Raw genomic sequence first — 24,117 nt, 5'->3', positions numbered from 1 at the left:
TTATAGAACGATGATAAAGATTTGACATTTTATGCTTAAAAGAATTGTGTAATAGTGGCGACAAAACGATCATGGTGCCCTATGGTCAACCAATATAGTTTTAGGCCTCAAATAAATTTTAACGGAATAATTTAAAATTGGGATCTTACAAAAAATAAAATTGATTTTTCTTGAAGCATAGTTTGGACCCCATTTACCAAGAAAAGGCACAACTTAGCAACAACTACATTAAATAAGCTAATAATAAAAGTTGTATAAATATTAGTGGAAATCATGTCTTGAGAGAAACAAATCAAGTCACAGATGGCCAAACATGTTCTCAGTTTTAGTAGTTGTTGTCATGTTTTTTATTTTGCCCATAGTTGTACTGTTAATGCTTTGAGAGCTGATTCAACTCATGTTTTGTTACCCAAATGCTTCTAGTCCTCTTATATATATATATATATATATATATATATATATATATATATATATATATATATATATATATATCACCAAAAAAGTAAAATAGTGCTAAATAAAATTTTTCTAGGGGGCTAAAGTAAGGGTTTTGGAATTGTCTTATGCTTCGTCGACTCTGAGGCTTAAGGTGCTATTGACAATGCATATTGTCACTTTGCGGGCGAGAGTTAAAGATGTGAAAGACAAAATGTGACATAGCTGAGAGTTAGATAATAATAGGTAATAGGGTTTATAAACTGAAAAAAAAAAAGATAAAAAATTATTTCAAGAAATTAACAAGGATAAAAAAATTGGTAGACTTTGAGTTAAAAACTATATAAAGTAACTTGTAAAAACAAGGTCCGAGGTACTAAATGAAGCTCGTGCATCAAAGAAATTTATTTTAGTCAAATTAACTTATAGCTAATCAAATTATTAGCTCATAGTCTACCAGAAAGAAAAAAAAAAAGCTACCTGAGTAACTTATCAACTACATTACTATATAACTTAATAAGTACTCGTAGGTAAAATAAATAGATTTGTTTTTCTAACATCTTACTACATTAACAAAGTGGAGCAAGTAGTAAGATACTTGTATCCATGTATACTCTTTATTTATGATTTTGTTTAATTTTAGTATAATATAAAAGTTGCACCTTAATAAAAACTCTAAAGTTGCCATTAATGCTTTGTTTGGTCGTGAGAAAATATCCGTTATCTTAATAAAACTTTTTTCTTTAATTAAAAACAATACGTTACATTTAATTACTCTAAGAAATTGAAAGCATTCCACTAAAAAATGAAATTGAAAGTTGTTCGGTGGATATTGTTCAAAACCGCTTCGATGACATAAGTACGTTCCAGATCCAAGATCTAAGGGTTGAGCTTGCCAGAATAACATGACAACGATGGTGGAATATTTGCAAGCAATTCAATACTCAAGCAAGTGTTTGTGAGAAATGAAGAGTAGATAATGAGAAATGAAACTATTTCATATCTAATATTGCTTTATATATTAATGTTTTAGGTAAGAAATAAGTTACAGTCACGTAGCTTGCGTGACCTAGGTGGGTGTCACGTGTTTCATGCGTGCCCCCTTTCGATAGATGGTTGGAAGTACTCAATCTAGTGCTTGTTTGGATAGCTATAAACTTTTTTTGACAACTTCTCTACTGGAAATATGAACTATAGGTTAAAAAAAAAAAAATTATGTATTATGTTGATGACTCACTCTTTCAGCGCACCCACACTTTTTATTATTAAATGGAGTTCACGTAAAACCATTCAATTATGTGTGTCCCACAAAATCAAACACAAATTTTATAGTGGCACTGTTTGCATTTGCACGACGAATATAGAGTTTGTGGTCTGTAGTTACGGTGATTACCCGATATGCAAAGTTATAATTCTGTGTGAAGTCATGGATTTGGTCATGCAAAGATGGAAAATCTTAAGTAGGCAGTGGCAAGTGGCATGCAACCAATAGCAGCGAACAATGAAGAGTTGATAGCAGGTTCCGTAGTGTAATCCACTTATCGGTATTGGTAATAACAAAACATCAAACAACAATAAATTGATGAAGGTAGCTACCAAAAATTGTCGTCATTAGTGTGGTTTGCTTACATCAGCCTTGAATGAATGAATGAATGAATCTTCTCTGTGTCTGGTCACCACCAAGAAAGGACACTGCTATAAAGGCTATAACAGTGTTTCTCTTTCTCTGTTCCTCTCATTTCATTTGCCTTGTGCGTTTAGTTGTTACATTCTGAAGGGAAAGCTTGCAAACTTATTTCTTTATTTACTCTCCTTTCTCGTCACATTAGCCCCTTCTTGGTTTTAAAAATAGCTAAAAAGCAAAGGGCTTTCTCTGAAAATGTTTCTGAGGGTACCTGCCATGAACAGGAGTTTGAACAGAGAGAATCCAGATATTTTGATTATGATGATTGCAGGGAAACAGAAAAGAGATCAGATCAGAGAGAGAGAGGGGGAAGATGGGCCCAGTAAAGCCTGCAACTCAAATGAGTGCCATTGCACCAAACACTCCTCCCCTCTCCTTTCTTGTTTGTTTTCACTCTTTTACCTTTCCCTCTTAATTTTTGGCTTTTTTTTTCATTTTCCATTCAACTTCAACACTGGCGCATCCCCCACTCCCTTTTTGACTTGGACTTTAAACAAACACTTTCTCCCTTTTAATGGTTTTCTTCTTCAACTTCTTGTCTTAAATGTGCAAAGACTAGATAACATTATTTGACAAAGGAGGGAATCTTGATGGGGTCTAAGAAAATGAAACTCGTGTTTTGGGGTTGGGATGCTTGAAGAAGATGTTTCTGTTCATGCAAAAGTAGTCAACACAACTTTGGTGTTGCTCTTTTATTTGGCATGGTGTAAGCAAGGTTGGAATGCCTTGGCTTCTTTTCCTTGTTGGTTTTTCTTATAACAAATAGCCTTGTTGTTCTTTTACATTCCTGTAGGTTCACAATGGAGAAGATATCTTGGTAAGGAGTTGTTAAATATTAAGAAGATATCTGGTTTGACATGAAAAGTCTCGTGTGATGGACTACTCTTTTGCAGATTTAGTCAAGGTTGGTTGATACTTTAATTCATTTGTCTGTTGTTATCATCTATTTTGAATTTTGAAAGGAGGCTCAATTAAGTCATATGCTGCATAATTATTGATCCTTTTGCTCCCTTTCTCCTTCCAATTTTCTTTTCTAGTTTATGGTGGGGATGTTTCTTGTTATGTAGGTCTATTTTCTACTACTGTGGGATCATACCGTTCCTGAAGTAAAGTTTTTCTGGAAGACCACTGCAAAATCAAGAGCCTCTTGTTACATTTACTAATTACTGCTTATGTTGATGGAGAGTGATATGTACACCGCTGCACTGGGCATTTCTGGCCGAGATGCTAGAGTAATAGATGAAATTTCCCAACATTCCACCTCAAATCCTCTCGTTCAGTGCTATTCACTTGACCTTAACAACCAATCCCACATCATAAATGGAATTTCAATGCTTTCTGGAGAGCAAGGTGAACCTATAAATAATGTCCATGGTGATGCTTGCTTCATTAATCCTTCAATTATTGCGGACTCTAGTCCATTAGTTACATCACAAGGAAAAACTATTGTGGGAGATGCCTCAAGTCCTATGGAGAACACCGAGTTTCAAGAGCATTTAGTTGGAGGAATGTCAATTACTCCCTCTTCCCTTGTTGCCATTCTAGCTGCTAGAATTGGTTTTGAAGAAAATTTGGAGAACTCATCATCAGCCTTGCCTCCCTCCCTCTGCTCAATAGGGGCACTGGGGGCATTCTTCAACAATTTGCAAGGTACTTCAAATTCAAACCCTTTGTCTGCAACTTTTGAGGACTGTGGTTACAATGAAGTTCCTGGTAATTGGAATGCTAACAAGTTTCCTAAAGCTCCAGAGATTCATGGAACTGGGTGTCAGCCTTATTCTTCTTTAGCAAATCTTGATCCAAATGAATGGACATCATCAAATCTAGCAAACATGGCCAATCATGCTAACCATTCCTCTAGCTTTAGTAAGGAACTTTCTCTAAGTCTCGCAACATCGACAACCACAGGACAATGCTCAGAGGTAAGTTGCTCTAATGTGACCCCATGCATGAATGGAACCATGTCAGGCTTGGAGCAAGCCTTCTGCGGCAGTAGTAGGGAACTTTCTATGAACTTGGGTGGTGATAAATATGTACAGTTTTCACCAAAAGTACTGGAATCGAGATATCTCATTGGGATTCGAGAGATACTTGCTCAAATTGCAAGATATTCATTTGAAAATCTAGAACAGTTAAATTATTCAGCTTCTGGTAATAGATCAGGTGGAAACAAGTCAAGTTCAGCTTTCCCACCCAAGAGAAGAATATTGATAGATAACAATGCAAATTCTACGTATGAAGCTCATGCAGAGCCTCCACTGCAAAGGCATGCTGCTGAATCAAAGAAAGCCCAACTCCTGGCACTTCTACAACTGGTATGATGCTACTACATCTTAAATTACTTCATTATTGTGTTCATATCAATTATGGTCATGGACAGAATCATGTTAGCTTTGCGTTGCACATTTCCATATTCAAATGCATGGATGGAAAATTAATTGCTAAAATTGGTTTATAATATTGATCTGAAAAACGGATGATCTCCATATTGCGATACTTGTTACTCGCACTTGGACTCCAACAATTAGTAATATCTTTTTTTTTTTACTTAGGCGGACAATCGATATAGCCAGTGTTTGGATGAGATACATACTGTTGTATCCGCTTTCCATGCTGCTACAGAGCTGGACCCGCAAATACATGCACATTTTGCTCTTCAAACCATCTCTATCCTTTACAAGGACCTACGAGAGAGGATCAGCAATTATATTCTTGCCATGGGATCAAATTTCAACAACTCGTGCTCAGAAGAGAATGAATGGTCTGCTGAAACTTCATTCCTTCAGAAGCAATGGGCTCTCCAGCAGTTGAATAGAAAAGATCAGTTGTGGAGGCCACAAAGAGGCTTGCCAGAAAGATCAGTCTGGGTTCTACGGGCTTGGATGTTTCAGAATTTCCTGCATCCGTGAGTTTCAACCATAGAAACATCAGTTTATACTTTAATCATCAGAGTATACATGAAATGAACTTAGAGAAATTATTTATTTATTATTTGATGATGGATTTTCAGGTATCCTAAAGATGCAGAGAAGCATTTACTTGCAGTAAAAAGTGGGTTGACGAGAAGCCAGGTATTTTACCTACTAGTCTTGTTGTTTGTTACTTGGTTTAAAGAGGAACAATCTGATATGCTTGGTTTGGTTGTGTCTTCAAACTCAGGTATCCAATTGGTTTATAAATGCTCGTGTTCGTCTGTGGAAACCTATGATCGAAGAGATGTATGCTGAAATGAATAAAAGAAAGGCTTGTCGAAATGAAGAAGGAATGCAGAGCAACCACGGAAACAGGATAAGCATGAGCAATCAAAGGTTTAATCAGTGTCAACTATAGGTGAACAAAGTCGCATAACGATATCATGGACCCTTTTCTTTGTTAAAATAGAAAGAACTGAAGCCAAAGTCTGCGCATAATGCTTTTGCATGGTTGGAGTATATTAGTCTGAGGATGTCCATGACAAAAATGGAATCTCAGAAAATAACACGGGATTTATTTGAATGTCCATAATAACTCGTTCGTTTTAGCTTAAGATTTCTTTTTATTTGGATGCGGTCGTAGAAATTAGTGTAAGGGTATAAATTGTAAGTGCCGGTTAAATCACTTTGGAAATTCATGTATTAACTGGTTAGTGGTTATGGAATGCTGCTAAAACGATAATAGCGGTTAAGCTACTTAAGAAGATAAATCCAACAAGGCTAAAAGGTGAGCTAATGTTACAGCAAAATAAAAGGGGTTATACTCTCTAACAAGATAATCCAAGTCAGATAAAGTTAACGGGTTGATGCTATAAGTCATCAATTGGAGGTTTGGGCATACTTGCAAGTTGCAAGTTATAGCAAGTTCGTCATTGGAGAAAAATGATAAAAACTTTTTATGTTTTAACCAATTAATTTCCATAACCGTGTTAACAAAAATTGCATCATTATTTCATTTCAGGAATCTCGGGACGACGAATAAAGTAAACTAATGAAAGTATCAGTAGGTAGAAAGATAGTGACGACATGAAAACAATGTGTAAGATTGCATGGTGTCGGCATTATGCTCACCGCGTTAGCTTTACAGTTGTAACAAGAACTTTATTATTTTATTTGTCCAAAAATAACAATTTCGAAGCTTTACCAATCATTCAGGCTCGCTAACTAAAGTCTATGATTACAAATGAAAGAATGACTATAGCTGCTTTCAGCTAAACTCTTCCCCTTTTTCCCTCTGTTTATTTCTTTCTCGTCTCCCTCTATCTACAAGGTTATGACATCCCTCATCAGATTTTTGACAAAACAAAGAACTATAAACTTGTTCAACAATCAAATCAAAAAGAGCGGCAATCTTTATTCACCTACTACCATTACTACTACTGTACTATATCTCCTCGGAAATTCGTGTCTTTATTGGTTTCAATTTCAAACCCATACTTTCTGGGGAGTAAAGCTCAGGAGAAATGCAAGAGGGACTCAGGGGACTTCTTGGGCTGACACTCAGCTTAGATGGTCTGTACAAGCCATATCCCATGAGAAAATACTCCATCGGTATTAACATGGCATGAGGCTGCTCCTCTGTTACCATTGATCCACACGCTTGAACCTGCACCTCCGCAAACAATAGCTATTAAATCTAGCTCTTTTTTTTTTTGTTGATACACAACAAAATTCTTATAACAAATTAATATAAACTTGAATTATCTTACACACCTCGACTAAAGCACTGAGTCGTCTATCCAACTTTGATGTCATATGGAGAGCCTCACCGTGAAAGCAAGACATATCTCCAACAAAAATTAGTGAACGACACTCTAATTTTCTCAATCCTTCACTTATGTCATATCTCCTGCAAAATGCCAATACAAAGTCATGGGCACATTGTTGTTCACAGTACGTGGAACCTACAGCATCACCACATGCATTTGTGCATATAAAGTGGTAAATTAAAAGCAACGAGTGCATGTATTATTAAATTCTGACTGATATTGAAACTCTAGCAATTATCTTTTTTTGGCTACATAGATGGCATGGAGGTTTCAGGCAATAATTGATATCCCGCAGAGAACTCCACCCTATACACCCCACCCCACCCCATACATATATATTATAGGTAATCACATCTGAATTGGAAGAAAACCACAATTTTGAAGTGTTATCTTACCCATTAATTGCTTCAAGGAACCGCCACACATTCAAACTCTGCCTCTCGTCTAATGACTGTCAGGAAATATTTCAAAGAGAGTCAAACAAGAGTTCAGTTTCAAAATTCCCACTGTTAGTTATAACCCAGTCCACACATGGAAACAAAAATAAATTGGGCTAACCCTTTGGCATGCTTGAACTATATCTGACTCTGGCAAATAATCACTGCCTCGAACTTCCTATCACCACCAATAAAATTGACTGACTCAATCTTCACACACTGAAGGAAATAGGGGGGAAATTTTCTTTTGAAAGAGGCATACCTTGCTGAAGTACCGCTTTAGCAATATTTCTTTTACCACCCCACACATGCCATAAAAGTAGAGTAAATTTGACATGACCTGCAATTATCAGTCTTTAGCAAAAGGTGGTATGTATTTTCATAAGGAGACAGGCTTGCAGGTTTAGAAAAAGAACCTTGTTGTACAACCATTCAGTCCAAGATGGTGCTTTACATAAAGGAGAAACAAGTATCAAACCAAGAACACGATGTCTATACTTCATCTGTTGTCAAGAGAGAAAGATATGAGATCCCATTATTTGAAACTAGGCTATTTAAGAATGGAAAGGAGAGAGAAAGTGCAGCATATATAAAGACTCACAGCAAATAAGGTAAGAATGTAAGCCCCAGCAGTTACTCCCATACACATAACTGTACTATGACTGCAAAGAGAGAGGGGAAAGATATTAGATTGCCATTTCCAGATCAAGGAGACGCAATATCAGCTTCTAGCCTCAGTTGCAAAAGCTATAAACCCATCACTTTCAATGCACAACAGAAGGAACTTTCAGTCACAAATATAGTAAATTAAAAGATAACATAAGCAAATACAGCAAATTGAAGCCAAATGGAAATTGATCTAATTAACACTAGGAGAGTAAAAGGATGGAAGTAGGGAATAAGACCCTTGTTTAGGAGTTCAAAAGTTTCCGAAGAGGAAGAGATTGTGCGGGGTACAGCTTAGCTTCTATTTTGAATACTTGTCATTCACTATTTCACTCCATAAACTTGGTTACTTGAAAAAAGTTTAAGTTTATAAAGGTTTTATTGAAATTTTACTTTCAACCTTTTACTATCACATTTTCTCCATCATTAGTAGTTAAATCTCCAAACATAGGGAATGAACTGTTTTCCATTTCATATTTCATTCCATCACTTCAGTTTCCATTTGATCCCATTTCATTATCTCCAAAACTTTCTACCATAGCCTAAATGGAAAGAAATTGACGAGTAAGGTAGAACATGCCCACCCAAAATAGTTAAGAACTTCAGCTATTTGATCAACCAAGTCATCAGCAGAAAGAATTGGATCATCTGGATCAATGGCAGCAGCTCCCAACTGCAATAACTCATGAAAAAGTACAAAATGATAAGGAACTAGATACATCCAACAACAAAAATATTTACAAATGAGGAGAGATAAGTAGCAAGTAACAGCATATTACAGTTTCAAGACATAAAGTTAGAGACCTCATGCCCAGGTGGACTAATATGATATATGCAGAAATTGTGGAGCAGCAATGAACAGGCTTCTGGACAAAATAATAACCCCTGAAAGCAGGAGACATCTGATGAAACCACATGCAGGAAAGCAAATGGTCAGATTGTTGGTTTGTAAACAAAACAAACAGTGTTAACAAAGTCATAAAACATCGTTCTATCTATATTTTGGCATTCTCATCATAAAATCTTTTAAGAGAAAACTAGCTAACTACCATTATTTCAAAATTCTAGCATTGAATCTACCTAATGAGACGGCGTTTTCATCTTATGATTAAAACAAATCTATAAATGCCCATCAATTTTTGTTCTTTTTTTTAAAAAAAAATTGACTTTTGGGGGGATAATAATAATAATAATATTATTATTATTATAAAGGAAAATGCTAACTAGAACTGAAATGGTAAAGAAACTAAAACAAAAAAGTATAATACAAAATAAAACATTTATTTTATTTTTTATAAGAAAAAAATTTATTATATTAAAAACACAAAATCATTTAATAATTGTTTGTGAAGTAGTAATTATTAGCATGTAATAAAGTGTATTAAAATGACGTTAATCATGGCCTAAGAGTACTCATTGCTAGAAGAATCATATAGAAAAAGTAAAAACCATTTTGCTTACAATTTAAAGCCAAATCAGGATACGTGATAAGCGCTGGCTTGTCCTGGTCCCCATACACAGCAACTGAGACACAACCATGACGAGTTCTAACAACATGTTCCTGCAAAAATATTTCAGCAGCTCGTTAGCCATAATAGACAAGAAAATCAGATATGAATACGAAAAGCCATCTCTTTCATGTTTACACAACAAGAAAAAGGGGCAAACTAAAGAATCATTCTCTATTTAACCACATGTATGATTTCAGCATGGGCAACAGAAGCCTGTAAACCCTCTGGTTCTTTCTTATTCTCATTCACAGAGGGAAAGAAAAAAAAACAAAAATACAAGTTAACAAAAAGTGCAAATATTTGTGCATGCGAAGAGGTTAAAAAACTATATTAATCTGCATCTGCGAGAGTCTTACCAGTCATAGAAAAGTAACATAAAAAGAGAAAAATTCAAAAACAAATCCCAATTATTTAACTAGAAAGCATTTACGCATTTAGAAATGAATGATTAATATATAACCGAAATTCACATGGCGAGTGTCCAGGTCAGGTCCCCCGCTAAAACAGAAACTAAAGTGAGCGTATAATCCTATTCTTAATTGACTGAACTCAGAAAGATTCTATTGGAGCAAACGCAACAGCATTGTGTGATGAAACGCAAACGAAGAATATGGTTTTTTGCTTAACGAAGCGATGAAGAAACAGAATCAGTTAAAAAGATAGTTGAAGACGTTGTCAAATGAATCGAGAAGGGAAACTGGAAACGACGAGCGAGCGTGTAATGAAATGGTTGTTAGTTAGTTAGTTACGTACGTACGTACGTACCTCGGGTGGAGGAGAGATGGCTTCCATGTCCACCGACACTGAATCCGCCATTTTACTCTCAATAGCGTTTAGAATTTGTTACTCACTCACACACACTACATTCCTTTTTCTTTCGCTTGATTCTTGCTTTTATAGCTGTTATATTAGTAGCAGTATGTGTCAAATTCTCTCTCTTCTGTGTTTGTCTCGCACGAGTCACCGACGCTCAACCCCGTGTCAATTCAATTCAAGCCGTTTCACACCAGCCTTTCTTAACCCCTCACTTTGGTTCGCTTAACCATAGTTCCCAAGCCGACACTTTTCTTTTTTCTTCCCATTTTTTTTTCCTCCTTCTCCCTCCTTTTTTAAAACACTAACACTATTTCTTTCATATTAAAATCGCTTCCCATTGTTTTTTTTTTACATTTATTCTTTCATATTAAAATCGCTTCCCATAGACCCGCTCTTTTTTTTTTCTTTTTTTGTTTTACCAATAGCTTGTTTTAGTTGCGGTAATTATTTCATGCACCCAACAATTTAAGTGAATTGTCAAAAATATCCTTCACTTAAAAATTTAAAAGCTCCCTCTTCTCTTCTCACTCACCCTAGCCTTCTGTTGGTGCTCTTCTTCTTTTTTTTCGTTTTTGCTTCTTCGCATCGTGCCATCAACACCCCGCCTTTGGTGCCTCCAATTGGTCATTGTTGTCACTCCCCGCCACTGTTGTTATTGTTGCCGTCACCATGAGTCTCTTTGCTCTTTGTTGTTGTATTTTGGTTTAAGTTTACGCTGTATAACTTTGCTGTTGTATTATAAGAATTGAAAATCCGTACAATGCATACAGATTAGTAATTTGTATAATTCATACGGATTGTCAATTCGTATATTTTTTTAATTTAATATTTAATAAAATAATAACTGAATAAATTATTATTAATTAAAAATTAAATTAATATTTTTTTGTTATAATATTTTTTAATAAATAAATATTGTTGTATATTTTTAATATATATTTATTTAATTAATTATATTTGTTTTTTGAAGTTAGATTTTAATAAATAATTTATCCAATAAATAAATAATTTATGAATTTTTTTATTTAAAAATAAATGTATAAATGTTTATCAAACCCTAATTTCATTTGGGGAATGCTTTTATCATTCAACACCAATTGCAACGCAAGGTCGAGGGATCGCTCAAATCGATTGTCGAATCCAAGAAGGAAAACCACAAGGAAATTGGCAAAATAGTCATTTTATGGAATTTTCTGGGCCTAAGCTCACCTAGGCTAGCATCTGGCTCGCTTGGGCCATGAAATATCTTCAACCTTAAGTAACCAACTCACCTTGGCGAGCTTCCCCTGCCCCAAATGGCTTTTTCCTATAAATAGCCATGAAGGGGAAGGGCAAAGGGTTCAGAAAGTTTAGAGAGGAAGAAAAACGAAGGGAAAGGAAGGAAAAAAAAGAAAAGCGAAGCCGAGGCGTTGCCGAATCGCAACCGAGGATCATTCCCTACATCGCTTTTCTTGCTAGTCTTGTGCCCTGTGCAACAATCGGTTAGTTCTTCTTCCTTTTCTTTTCTTTTCTTAAGAGTTGAATGTAATTCATGTATCCTTATGGGTCCTCTCTGATATTATATACGTATTCACCTTCTCCCCTTTATCGTTGGTAATTTCATTTTATTTGTAAGGTTTAATTCTAGCCAACCACCAGTGTCGTGAAATCATTTTCTTTTCTTTTGTGAGACTAGAAACTAGTAAACAAAAAAAAGAAGAAGGAAATCAATTCAAAACCAAACTTCTCTTTATTAAATATCACTTAAGATCGTTTTAAGGTCCAACACCTTAACGACTCCATCCGCTTTTCAAAATTTAAAATGTAGTTTCAAGGTCCAACGCCTTAACGACTCTATGTTCGCAAATAAAATAAATTTTTCAAAAAACATAAAATCAATTTAATACACAAACATTCAAACTTAAAGAACTACGTAGGTCTGATTTCCTCATCGCACCTTAGGATACATAGGAGCAAAGGCAACACCCTTGTCGACTCGGAAAAAATAAAAATAAAATGAAATAATGTAATAAAAGCAATTCACCGCTCTTGGGAAAATACATAATTTTGAAGTCACATTGTGCACACTCGACTAAAGGTTGTCGTCCCTATGCGTAAACAATTTCCGAACCCTTGTTTTCAAAATTCGCAGACCTCTTTTTGATTTTTCTAACGTTTTCGTTGAATAAACGTTGGTGGCAACTTTCACTCATTTTCTCCTTAGGAGACCAACGATGCTTTCATTATTTTTTCTTTCGTCGTCCCGTCGTGAGGTAGGTTGCGACAATGTTATTGTTATTTATTTATTTTTAAAATATAAGCAATTTAATTATATTTGATATTTAAAATAATTATTTATAAATTTGTTAAATATCATTAATTCCAATTTTTAATAAGTAAATATTGTACAAATTAGTTTAACAAGAAAATATAAATTTGTAAATGACAATTTTTTGTATTGATATAGTCATATAAATATTATTACACTAGTAGTATTAAATATTTATATAAATAGTGTTTGAAAATATAAAATTAAAATTTCTTCATTTTTTTATAAATATTTAAAATTACTCAAATACTAATTTTTTAAAAAAATAAAATAGTCATTTATTAGAAATAAAAAACAAAATTATACTTAGATTTTGATCATATATTTAAGTTTACTAGAGTTAGTGATGTGGAGGCTATAAATTTTTAAAAAGAATTTCAATATTGATTTATGAATATATAAAAGTATTTAAAAAGTTAATTAAAAAATAATTAACTATTTATTTATGAATTATTCAATAGTAATTTATTCAATATTTTAAATTAAATTTATTTATTAGTCAATTTGTTAGTTAGTCTATGAAAGCCAACTATTATTTGAACGATGAAATTAATTGTTATTATTATTTAAATGTGCAGATTATGGTTAGAACCAAAGGATTGTATTAGTCTTTAGACAAAGTTATTGGAAGAGCCTTAAGGACACAAGTTAGTGGTGATGCAGATGAAGCCCCTCAGCGTCGAAGGTTGACAACATATGCGCGTGGACAACGGATAACTACACCTATTGCTGAGAATGTTGAGCATATGGATCTTGCAATTGACGAGGTTCATGAGCAGCCTCAGTAGGTAGTTACTGATGATGCACGTGCGGATGCCCAGGGTTTTCCAAGGGATCCCACAATACATCAATTTTGACAGAATATATTCATCATGTGGCAGTCACAGTTTAGGCAGGAAAGGTACTTATTTCTTGAATTATATAATATTTTCCTAACTATTTGTCATTTAACTTGAAGTGATTAATATTTTTTTTAGGAACGCCCTAAGTTGAAGTTGTCCTCTCATAGAAGGAAGGTACAAAAATTTAGAAGGTCTACTCCATAGATTGAAGGCATAGTGACTGCCACAGGATTAAGTCTTCTAATTGCATGTTCCTTAGACACTCGTGACAAGGGACTTATATTTGCTTTTGCGGAGAGGTGGTACAAGGAAACTAGTAGTTTCCATCTTCCGGTAGAAGAAGTCACTATCACCCTCAATGATATGGCATCGTTGCTTCATCTTCCTATTACATACGTCTTCCATACCTTTGATGCTCTTCATGCAGACCAAGTCGTGGACTTGTTAATTGAGTTGCTTGAAGTCAATACATAAGAAGCAAAAGATGAGACATTTCAATGCCATGGGGCATATGTTCGGCTAGCTTGGCTGCGAGACATTTATCGTAGCAAATGTGACGCAGGATAGTGGACCATAGCAGCTCAAGCATATATGTTGCATCTACTTGGTTGCACATTGTTTGCTAACAAGAGTGTCACACACGTGCTTGTGGTATTCTTGGACGCATTTCATGACCTCAACCAATCTGGAAGCTATTCATGGGGAACAGCTGCATTGGTCCATATGTATGACAATTTGAATGATGTGTCAAAGAAATCCGCCATGCAACTTGTAGGATATATCACACTGTTACAGGTATTTATAATTTCGTTTAACTTCAATGATTAGTTTTATAGTTTATATTTACTATTGATTAGTATTTTTTTTGTTTTTTAAATATATGCAGTGTTGGATCTGCGAGCATTTCCCTATTGTTGCTTCATGTGTTGCTGATGAGGATTATCATGAAAGGAAACCACATGCTTTCCAATGGAAGTTTGGGAAGGCATTATCAGTGTCAGGGTATCATAAGTGGTTGGATAAATTGACGTCCAATGTTGTGCGTTGGAATCCTTATGGTGACCATTATTCATTCAGAGAATTTGAGAAGATCTCCTTATTTTTCAGACAAATCAGATGGGGTCCATCTATTGTGATACACCGACCAGAGAGAGTTGGGCGACAATTTAGTTATGTGCAAACCATTGATCCACACCTTATTGCCCCCATCTTTATCTATAGAGGAGATTAATGATAGATAGATGCAGTTCTCTGAATACCTTGCATCGGTAGGTCAGATTTGTGTTGCTCTTGGACATTGTGCAGTAGACTACATAGAGTGATTCTACATGATATCTGATTCCAGCATGAGTCCAACATAGCCTGAGGATCCTCCTAGACATCCACCTGTGGTACACGATGATACATTTATTGAATCAGATCCTCCTTAGTATCCCATCTCTGCAACAACTATGCCAAAACTACCTGCACCTACACTTGCACCTGTTGATGTAGACATGCCTCAACATGCAGTACTATAGTAAAATATTAATTCACTTTTAGTCATTTTTTGTGTCATGCATTCCAGAATTACTTTCTACCTTGTTGTCAATGTCGTATGAGGCTTGCCAACGGATAACAGAAAGGTTAGAACACTTAATCAACATGGGGATGGTTACTGCTGGAAATGAAGCATACACCGTGACTTAGGAGTGCCTGAGAATCCCCAAGGGTGTCACTGAGCAACAAAAATGTTTATGTTTGGTCGAGACGAAGGCGACATACACTAGACACATGAAGATTCTTGGGATTCATTAAGTTGTATAGGAAATATGTATGTTATATGATTGCACAATGTTTAATATTTCCTATTATTTGACAAACAAGTATGTTATGACTAAGGTTTTAATTTGCATTTATGTAGTATCTTCACCTAACTACAATATGTTAAACCATAATTCATTAAATAGCATGCATAAACCCTAATCTCCTAAAACCTAAACCATAAACTAACTAAACCCTGAAGCCTAAAATAAGTAAAGCCTACACCCTAAAACCTAAACCATAAACTAACTAACCACTATACCCTAAAATAAGTAAAGCCTACGCCTTAAACCATAATCCATAAACTAACTAAACCCTAAACCCTAGACCAAAACCCATAAACCATGGACCATAAACTCAAAACCCAAAACCTTAAGACATAAACCCTAAACCATAAAATAACTAACCCATAAACCCTAGACAACCAACCATAAACCCTTAACCATAATCTTACTAAACCCTTAAACCCTACCATAAGTCAACCCTAATAGCAATGTGAAACCGACACAACAAATGGGTAGACTCAAGGAAAACAATTTTAACTGCATTCGTCAATGTCAAATCTTTGTCGGTAACAATGACTTTAGGGAGTGCATCACATCTCAGAAAAATACCTCGAAATCGCTCTAGAGCTCAAACAACATTGTTTACACGTTCTACCTCCAAATAAGCAAAAAACAGCTGAAAATGTCACCCATGTTAGTGTTACACCAACAATGTCAAGTAAAGACATCATATACCTGTTTGTTTTGTAGGTGCTATCTATGAGAAATACCAAATTACAGGCATTGGATAATTTCACTACATTAGAATGACTCCAAAATATATCGCGTACAACATCTTTATCCTTCAATCTATGACAATGAATATACTGATCACGTTCAAGAAGCTTCATTAGTTATTGCATTTCAGTATTACTGTCTCTTATGAAAGAACAATATGCATATCTTACATTATATACTTGCTATATTGTTGTATATCTGTTGGCATTGTGCTTCTTCAATGTTAGAAGAATATTTCTTTATTTGACCATTGACTTTGTCATATAAGCAATAATAATCTTCTCATCCTTAGTTGTTCGATTAGCATATGGATGTCCAACTAATAACTTAGCCAATGCATGATTATGACTCTCACATATTAACTTCATCATCCATCCTTCACCTCTCACCACTAGTTTCACTCGCAGCTTAAAGAGACATCCACATTTTCTACTTCCAGTAACTGTTCATACTAAATCTTTCTTCCTGACCCTATATTCTCACTCCTTTCACAACCTATTAAACCAAATGAGGTCCTTCCTCTAATAATAGTATTTGTGTCTGACCTCATAACCACCGCCACAAAACCAATATCATACGCAACAGATTGAGCTAAATTCAAAACATCATCACAGGTACCAAACACCTACAATAGGGATAATACATGCTTAGACATTCATTTACTTACTTTAACAAAAAAACACATATTAATACCTAAGAAGTATTGAAGACATCAGAATAATCAACATGTTGATGCATACCAGGTTCCTCTCCATTTTCTTCATTCACACCAGGTTCCTCTTCATTTTCTTCATTCATATCAATTTCTTCAGATATTATATTATCATACATCCATTAATCTTCGTCCATCTTAACAAAACATTAAAAAAAATTCAATGACAAACAAATGACTCCTAACAACACCATATACATACCATCACATAATTTTTTAATTTTTTTTACTGCATTTAATAATATAATACATCAAAATTTATAATCATATATATTAAAATTTAGACTTACATAAACTAATATATGACACAATATAATTATTTTTTGACTTCTATAAAGTAGTTAACTTAATAATACTTACAAAAACATTATAAATGTTTAAATACTCATCGAGTACTAGTTACCAAAAAAATATAAACTCTTTTAGGGACTTATATTTTAGTCCTTGTTACAAAAAAATATATATAAATAATTACCTATAAATTAGTTATAAATATCAACTTTTTTTATTACAAATTATATTACGATAAATTACTTACGAATGTATTGCTAATATTTTTGTAATTCATAAAATTATAAAGACTAAAAAAACAATTTTAAAATAAATGACTAAAATAAAATAAAATTCTAAATTATTTAAAATAAATACTACTTTCAAACTATATAAACTAAAAGGTACAAATTATTAAACTATACGTATTTAAAAATATTTTAAATAATAAAACTAATTACATTAAAAAACAATAAAACAAATTTTTTAAAAAATAAAATAAAAAATTCTTACGGATTAATGATAATCCATAAGAAACTTAGAGATTGATAATTCGTATGTTTCTTATGGATTGACAATCCGTAACAATAATACGAATTACCAATCCGTAAGAACCTTACAGATTGACAATTTGTATGGTTGTTACAGATTGTCAATCTGTAAGAAACATACGGATTGTCAATTCGTAACAATTATATGGATTGTTAATCCTTAAGTTATATAAAACTTAAAGATTATCAATCTGTAAGTTTTATACGAATTGCAAATCCGTATAAAACTAGATCGAAGTTGTAGAAGAAAATCAACGTATGTTGCATCCAACGTTAAGAGCCACACCAACCACCACCACTTGTCAATGAACCACCGCAACCAATGCGTCTCAACCAAAATGGACACAACAACGAAGAACCACCTCTCACGAGAATGAATGATTGCATAGAAGAAAGCAACAAAATGAATGGTGCGTGAAGAAGTTAGCAGGGGATATTTTTAGAATTTTGAAAAATTGCTAGATGCACCAAGTAGTACCCTTTGATTTTGAATCTTCAAAATATACTCTTACATTTATCAAAAGAAGTATTTATTATACAAAAATATGAAACTTATTTTAAGAAAAAAGTTCTGCTAACCAGTATTTATACGATATTGATTAAGAAATTAAAAAAAAATTATAGGGTAAATTATAGGAAAACTTAATATCACAGACAATATAATTTTCATCTTTTAATAAAAATATTTATATTTTAAATTTTTTAACCAACATCCTTTATGATACTGGCATTTGCTTTACAAAAATTAGCACGGTCATATGTTTAAAATAAAAAATAATTTTTTATTCACTGAAGATTTGGAAATACTTTGTAATAGGACGAGATCTTTAATCAATTTGACCTTACCATCAATCTTAAGAATTTAACTTGTCTAGATAAATAAATAAAACTTTTCCCAAGTTAAATTTCATTTTCAAGCCTTCTTAATTTATTTGCCCTCTTAGTTGAGAAACTTTTACATTTTCAGTGTCCTGGTTCACATGAAAATGTTTATGAGACTATCTTCTGAACAATGGTTATAACGTGAAAGGAAGATGTGATAGGTACGTAATATCTTAGCTACCACGTAAATTAAAATTTAACTAGAAATCTAAATTAAAAAAATTAAGTTATTGCTCTGCCGTATATCAACTATAATTATCGATACTTGATGGCCTTTTTCTCTAGCGGTGGGACTTGGGAATCCATTTTGATGTAAGATTTCTAAGCTTTAAAAAAATTTTAATTTTCAAGATAAATATATTTATTTTTGGTGTAAGATTTCTAAGTTTTAAAAAGTATTTTAAATACATTTTAAAATTAATTTTTAATTCAAACAAAATTAACTATTTTAAACTAACTTTTAAAATATTAATTATGAACATAAATTATTTTTAAAATATTAATTCTTTTAAAATACATTTTTATATTGTTTTTTTTAAATCCAAATTTAAATAGAAAAATTCCTAAATGGTTTTTTTTTTAAATGAGGTGATTAAAGTGCCCTTATTTAATAATAATTCACGTTTGCAACATATTTGAGTTTTTATTATTAAAAAGTATAATATTTGTATGCACGGTGTACTCTCTTTTTAAGTAGACACGTATTTTTAATTTTATGATATACATCTTTTGTATTTTATTTTAAATCAAATTAATATTTTATTTTTAATTTATTAATGAATTAAATTTTCAACTTATTCAATCATTATACAATTTTTGTATCAACATCAAGTATATTGAAAATTTATAAATTAATATTTAAAAATAGTATACTAATTAAATATATTTTTGACGTTTTAAAATTTAATTTTGAATGATCTGTTTAAGGTTTCGTTACTAAAATATACTAAAATATATTTTGAATGATATTTTTAATATTTTTTATTTATATTTTCACACTACATTCCTATTTATAAATGCTTATACAATACTAGAAATGCTTACTATATAATATTTTATAAGAAAGATAACATAGTAATCAAAATATATGAAAATAACAACGTAATTCATATCATTAATTTTATGTATCCTTATGAAAATAAAATTTGCTGAATCGTTTTTTAGCGTCGGGTTTTAGCTTGCATGAAGTGAAAATCTGATATCAGATGAGGTTTCACTGATTTCGATCGTTGACTATATACATTGCACTAGCTTCTTTTCTCATTAGGATGGCACCACTATTTCCTTGGCAGAATGGCACATTTGTGATTTATTTGTCTGAGGAGAGGCACAAGCCGTCATCAATAATAATAGTTTCCATCGCAAAGCTCAGTTGATCTAATGACAGTACTGTGTTGTGTTGCATGGCATCATTCATATTTTAATCAGGACCATTCGTTTTTCAAAATGTTATACTCCGGAGCATGGTCCACGAATGCACCAGATCCAGATTCAATGATGCAGTCATTAATAACGACAAGTCCAAGTTGAATCGCTCAAAATCAGCATGGTGCTGATCTCACAGCATGCAGGTTGCAAATTTCAATAAGCCATTACTTGTTTTGAGTTCTGAGCATTTATTATTAAAACCCAATCCCGATGAAATATACACTACTACTACTACTTCCTGGAAACTACTGTACGCCAACTGTTAATTAATTCTTAGATTTTCTTTTCTTTTCTTTTCATTTTAGCTTAATTAAATTTATAATTTCTTCCCTTATCTTGTTTCCTTTTATTTCTTTCTATCTTGACATTTTTTTTTTCTTTTCATGCATAAACCATAGACGGAGTAATGTTCATCAAGAACTTGAACTAGGAGATGATAAAGAAGAATCAACGGAGTGTAGCTTAATTGTTACTAGTATCTCCTATGGTACAAAATACTAAAATAAAAACAAAGTGAAAAGTCACCGTACCTTTATTCCCGCTCGTGGTTGAAAACTAGAATCAGCCATGAAATATGCGAGTGAAGAGTGAAGAGGACAAAGCACTCTGTGACTGCGTAGACAGTGAAGGAATATAAATCATATATGTCATTGGGCCTTTACCCCACTCAAAAGGATTTCTGTTCGATCTTTCTACTACCACTTTTGCTTCCCGCACCTACAAAATTTGCTTCTAGCACTCTATTATCCAAAATGTAGATGTAAATTCTACTACCGAGACATCTATTTAAGAAAGTTCCCCTTCAGGGCCTGTGAAGCTTAGAAGTCAAATTCAGGGCCTGTAGAACAAAACACACAGAGTCTTTTCTGTTTTTATACAAACCTCATGTAGGTGGGAGAGAGAGTGTCTTTCTTGGCTCATAGCATAGCATCACTATGGCTCTTCTGAGTCGAGCCTCTTCACGCTTCCCTCAGCTGGTTTCCCCTCAAAGAGTTGTTTCCCTCCACACAACGCTCCCATCTCTGAACGCATCAACATCCACACCCACGCCCGCCCCATATGCCCCTCCACCGCCTCCGTCCGCTTCCCCTCCCGCCGGCGTGTCGAAGGCGGCGGAGTTCGTGATCTCGAAGGTTGACGATCTGATGAACTGGGCCCGGCGCGGCTCCATCTGGCCCATGACCTTCGGCCTCGCCTGCTGCGCCGTCGAAATGATGCACACCGGCGCCGCCCGCTACGATCTCGACCGCTTCGGCATCATTTTCAGGCCCAGCCCTCGCCAGTCTGATTGCATGATCGTCGCTGGCACTCTCACCAACAAGATGGCTCCCGCTCTTCGCAAGTATTCCCTCTATCCCTTTTCTAGGGTTTTTACTTCCCTATTTTTATTCCTTTCCACCGTAGATTCAAAATCACATGACTCACTTGATGCACTGATTTGCTTTGTTTGTGTGTGGATACATAATATTCGATTTGGAGGCTGTTGTATACATGTTGAGGAAATTTTAAAGATAAATTTTATGGTCGGTGTTGAAGGAGTTGAATGAATGTATGTTAATTGAGGATTTCTGTGACTAAATTGCACTCCAGGGAGATTTAATCTTGCATATGATATTGTGTTTTGTTTGTTTTAATTGACTCTTGTTTTGGTGATGTAACCTTTGAGTTTAGTATTGGTAGGAAAGTGGAACTAGGATACTGTTTTAATGAAGAAATCTCGTAGAGTTCATTATTATTCTGATAATGCTGATAACAGTACCGGATAGGGATCGCTAAATACTGAAAATGAACATTGATATATAAAATGGAAATGACACACTAACTGTAGTCTGTAGTTTCTTTGAGAGGCTTGATTCCTATCTTCCCAATCCTCAGTTCCTCACTCCGTCACTTGAACTGAACCTTGCTTCTCCTGTCCTCTTCTCTCACTCCATATCACTAACAGAATCAGGTTCCTACGTCCACTGCCCACCACTGGTTGTTGCAATCTACTCCCCCAGACTGATTCCCCATTTACATTTGTTTATCTCATTGCCTCCACGTGCTTCTAATTCTCTGCTACCTTGCCTTTCTTCCTGAAATAAAACTAAGTAATAGCTGGGTAGCTAATATAGAGTTGTCTCTCTGTGTATGCATGCTGCTATAGAAAATAGTTTGATTGAGTGCATGCCAAAAGAGGTTCTAATGTGGATAGTGATTGTCTTGCATTGAGTTAGAGGTGGGAACATTCTGAGTTATGTCCTGTAACTATAAAGTATAAAATAAGGTTTTAATTTGCATCAGTTGTTATAGAAAAGGAGTACAAGAGAATGTCACTTCTTATACCCTTCTATAACACAGATTATTGGTTCCTCATCTTTATATGTGTTTCGGTAAACTGCTTAATTAAGCGTTAATACAATAAACTCTCCATAAGTTCTTCCAAGTGCCCCCTTATAAGTTTTGTTCTTGGCCATTAGCCAGCTTGCTATACCACTTGTAAGACTCTGCAACTTTTTTTTTTAATTTAAATTGTCAGTTTTTTTTTTTCCTTTTGGGATCTAAATTGCTCTCTACAATCTTAAGAACTTATATCATAATGCTGGCAGTTACGTCCATTGTAATGCCTTATCTATTTGGTTGTTGGGATTTTTTTCTACAATAGATGTTCATGAAACATTAGTAATTAATTCTCATGCCCTTTTTTTATCTCCTCTTTACAATTTCCCTGTGAAATTCCTTGTTTCCTATATTATTGTTATTCTTTATATTAATTTGTTATTGTTATTGCCTTAGAACTTTAGTCATGTTCTGTTTTAGGCATGGCAAAACTAAGTTAATTAAATTTACAAATTTCTATGTGATGATGAAAATTTCTTGCAGGGTTTATGACCAAATGCCTGAGCCTAGATGGGTTGTCTCAATGGGAAGTTGTGCTAATGGAGGAGGATACTACCATTACTCTTACTCCGTAGTTCGGGGATGTGACAGGATTGTTCCTGTTGACATATATATTCCAGGCTGTCCTCCAACTGCTGAGGCTTTGCTGTATGGACTCCTCCAGCTGCAGAAAAAGATCAATAGGCGCAAAGACTTCCTCCATTGGTGGACAAAGTGAGGTCGATTCAATCTATTTTCTTGGCATCGAAGCTATTTTATAATAAGCAACTACATGGTAGTTTACCTTGCTAAGAAGCACCCATGTTTGATGGAGATTGTGTCCATACAATACCTTGTCACAGTTTCTGAATGCTTTTACGGGGTTTCAGGCCCCTTTGAGGTTGAATGTTTATTATCTGTACCTGAGAGTAAACAATTTCTGAATGACTAATGTTTGGTTTGTAAGTTACGGTTCTTACATTGGACCAATTTCAGTCTCATCGCCTATTCCTGATTAATGGCGTTTCAATAGATATTTTTGAACTGAAGGTTTCTTCCCTACCTTACACCTTCCGCAGCTCCTTTCGTCTCGCCTAGTCGCCATTCAAAAAGAATTTAATACAAAGAATGTGTTTACACAGTTTAATGTTTGGATTTATTATTAAGTGCCTACTCCTTTGGAAGGGAAGCAAAAATAAGGGAGGGAGCAGGGACGGACTCTGTCTCCTTACTATTCTGTATTTTTTTTTTCTTTCGAAATTTTGTATCAAACCAGGGAAGTGATTAAGTGTTGATTGCCATGGGAAGTGAAATTTCAAAGAAGGATTATTTGCAATGTGGGGGTCAATTTAATTTGAGATAATTCCTGTACATATTTTATGAAAATTCAAAATAAAATGAAAATGTTTAATTCTGAACTATTGGTAAACATTAAATTATTTTCTCAAATAAAAATATTCAACCCCATTGTTTTATTTGTTTCATATAAAATAACGCGACTTAGTTTATCTGATTTATAAAATATCTTATAAACAACATAACTTTTATGATTTTAATTTTTAATTTAATTTGTAATAAATAAAAGTCAACTTACCATGTTACATGCATACAAGAAAAATACAATAAATAAAAATTAGTAAGCTAAAATTCACGTGTAACATATAATAAAGTTTCGAATAATTTTAGAATTATGCTAATATGTATTTTAATTTAGTTACTTTAAAAATGTTGTATAAAAAATAATAAATAAAATATAAAGATTTATAAATATGTAGAAATACTGAAAATAATTGATATTAAGAGATAAATTGTTATTATTATTTTTATATATGAATATTTTTATCAATTTCAATGTTTTATATTAATATATATGTATATATATATATATATA

General features: G+C 33.7%; 3 protein-coding genes across 5 annotated transcripts; 2 read left to right on the top strand and 1 right to left on the bottom strand.

Moving 5' to 3' along the window:
- The first annotated feature begins 1,771 nt into the window (after positions 1-1,771).
- Positions 1,772-5,801, top strand: LOC114408816 (homeobox protein ATH1-like). The gene is made up of 5 exons (XM_028371989.1): positions 1,772-3,023; positions 3,187-4,434; positions 4,672-5,024; positions 5,130-5,190; positions 5,279-5,801. Exons 2-5 carry the CDS (start codon positions 3,292-3,294, stop codon positions 5,447-5,449), a joined length of 1,728 nt encoding a protein of 575 aa, XP_028227790.1. The 5' UTR covers positions 1,772-3,023; positions 3,187-3,291; the 3' UTR covers positions 5,450-5,801.
- A 330-nt stretch (positions 5,802-6,131) lies between these two features.
- On the bottom strand, positions 6,132-10,364 carry LOC114408815 (protein NDL2-like). Of its 3 annotated transcripts, none has more exons than XM_028371987.1 (11): positions 10,240-10,364; positions 9,425-9,524; positions 8,768-8,865; positions 8,548-8,636; positions 7,899-7,959; positions 7,714-7,800; positions 7,560-7,637; positions 7,419-7,475; positions 7,256-7,311; positions 6,805-6,940; positions 6,132-6,697 (listed from the first exon to the last, which is right to left on the bottom strand). In XM_028371987.1, exons 1-11 carry the CDS (start codon positions 10,288-10,290, stop codon positions 6,476-6,478), a joined length of 1,035 nt encoding a protein of 344 aa, XP_028227788.1. In that variant the 5' UTR covers positions 10,291-10,364; the 3' UTR covers positions 6,132-6,475. The 3 variants fall into 3 exon arrangements, with proteins under 3 accessions (XP_028227788.1, XP_028227787.1, XP_028227789.1); XM_028371986.1 differs by having other exon boundaries at positions 10,228-10,350; XM_028371988.1 differs by having other exon boundaries at positions 8,743-8,865; positions 10,240-10,288.
- A 10,298-nt stretch (positions 10,365-20,662) lies between these two features.
- On the top strand, positions 20,663-23,288 carry LOC114408814 (NADH dehydrogenase [ubiquinone] iron-sulfur protein 7, mitochondrial-like). The gene is made up of 2 exons (XM_028371984.1): positions 20,663-21,210; positions 22,731-23,288. Exons 1-2 carry the CDS (start codon positions 20,804-20,806, stop codon positions 22,963-22,965), a joined length of 642 nt encoding a protein of 213 aa, XP_028227785.1. The 5' UTR covers positions 20,663-20,803; the 3' UTR covers positions 22,966-23,288.
- Positions 23,289-24,117: the final 829 nt, after the last annotated feature.

Source organism: Glycine soja, chromosome 4, assembly GCF_004193775.1.
Source record: "Glycine soja cultivar W05 chromosome 4, ASM419377v2, whole genome shotgun sequence".
In the NCBI taxonomy this organism is placed as follows: domain Eukaryota; kingdom Viridiplantae; phylum Streptophyta; class Magnoliopsida; order Fabales; family Fabaceae; genus Glycine; species Glycine soja.
The sequence above is the reverse complement of the archived record's forward strand: the minus strand, read 5'-3'. Positions and strand labels throughout refer to the sequence as shown.

Excerpts from the sequence above, each read along its gene's own strand:
- LOC114408816 (XM_028371989.1), top strand. The coding sequence starts at position 3,292 with ATGTTGATGGAGAGTGATATGTACACCGCTGCACTGGGCATTTCTGGC. Across the intron at positions 4,435-4,671 it reads TCCTGGCACTTCTACAACTG|GCGGACAATCGATATAGCCA; the intron begins GTATGATGCTAC and ends TTTTTTACTTAG. Across the intron at positions 5,025-5,129 it reads TTTCAGAATTTCCTGCATCC|GTATCCTAAAGATGCAGAGA; the intron begins GTGAGTTTCAAC and ends ATGGATTTTCAG.
- LOC114408815 (XM_028371986.1), bottom strand. The coding sequence starts at position 10,290 with ATGGCGGATTCAGTGTCGGTGGACATGGAAGCCATCTCTCCTCCACCC. Across the intron at positions 8,637-8,767 it reads TTAGTCCACCTGGGCATGAG|TTGGGAGCTGCTGCCATTGA; the intron begins GTCTCTAACTTT and ends GAGTTATTGCAG. Across the intron at positions 7,801-7,898 it reads ACATTCTTACCTTATTTGCT|ATGAAGTATAGACATCGTGT; the intron begins GTGAGTCTTTAT and ends TCTTGACAACAG.
- LOC114408814 (XM_028371984.1), top strand. The coding sequence starts at position 20,804 with ATGGCTCTTCTGAGTCGAGCCTCTTCACGCTTCCCTCAGCTGGTTTCC. Across the intron at positions 21,211-22,730 it reads ATGGCTCCCGCTCTTCGCAA|GGTTTATGACCAAATGCCTG; the intron begins GTATTCCCTCTA and ends AATTTCTTGCAG.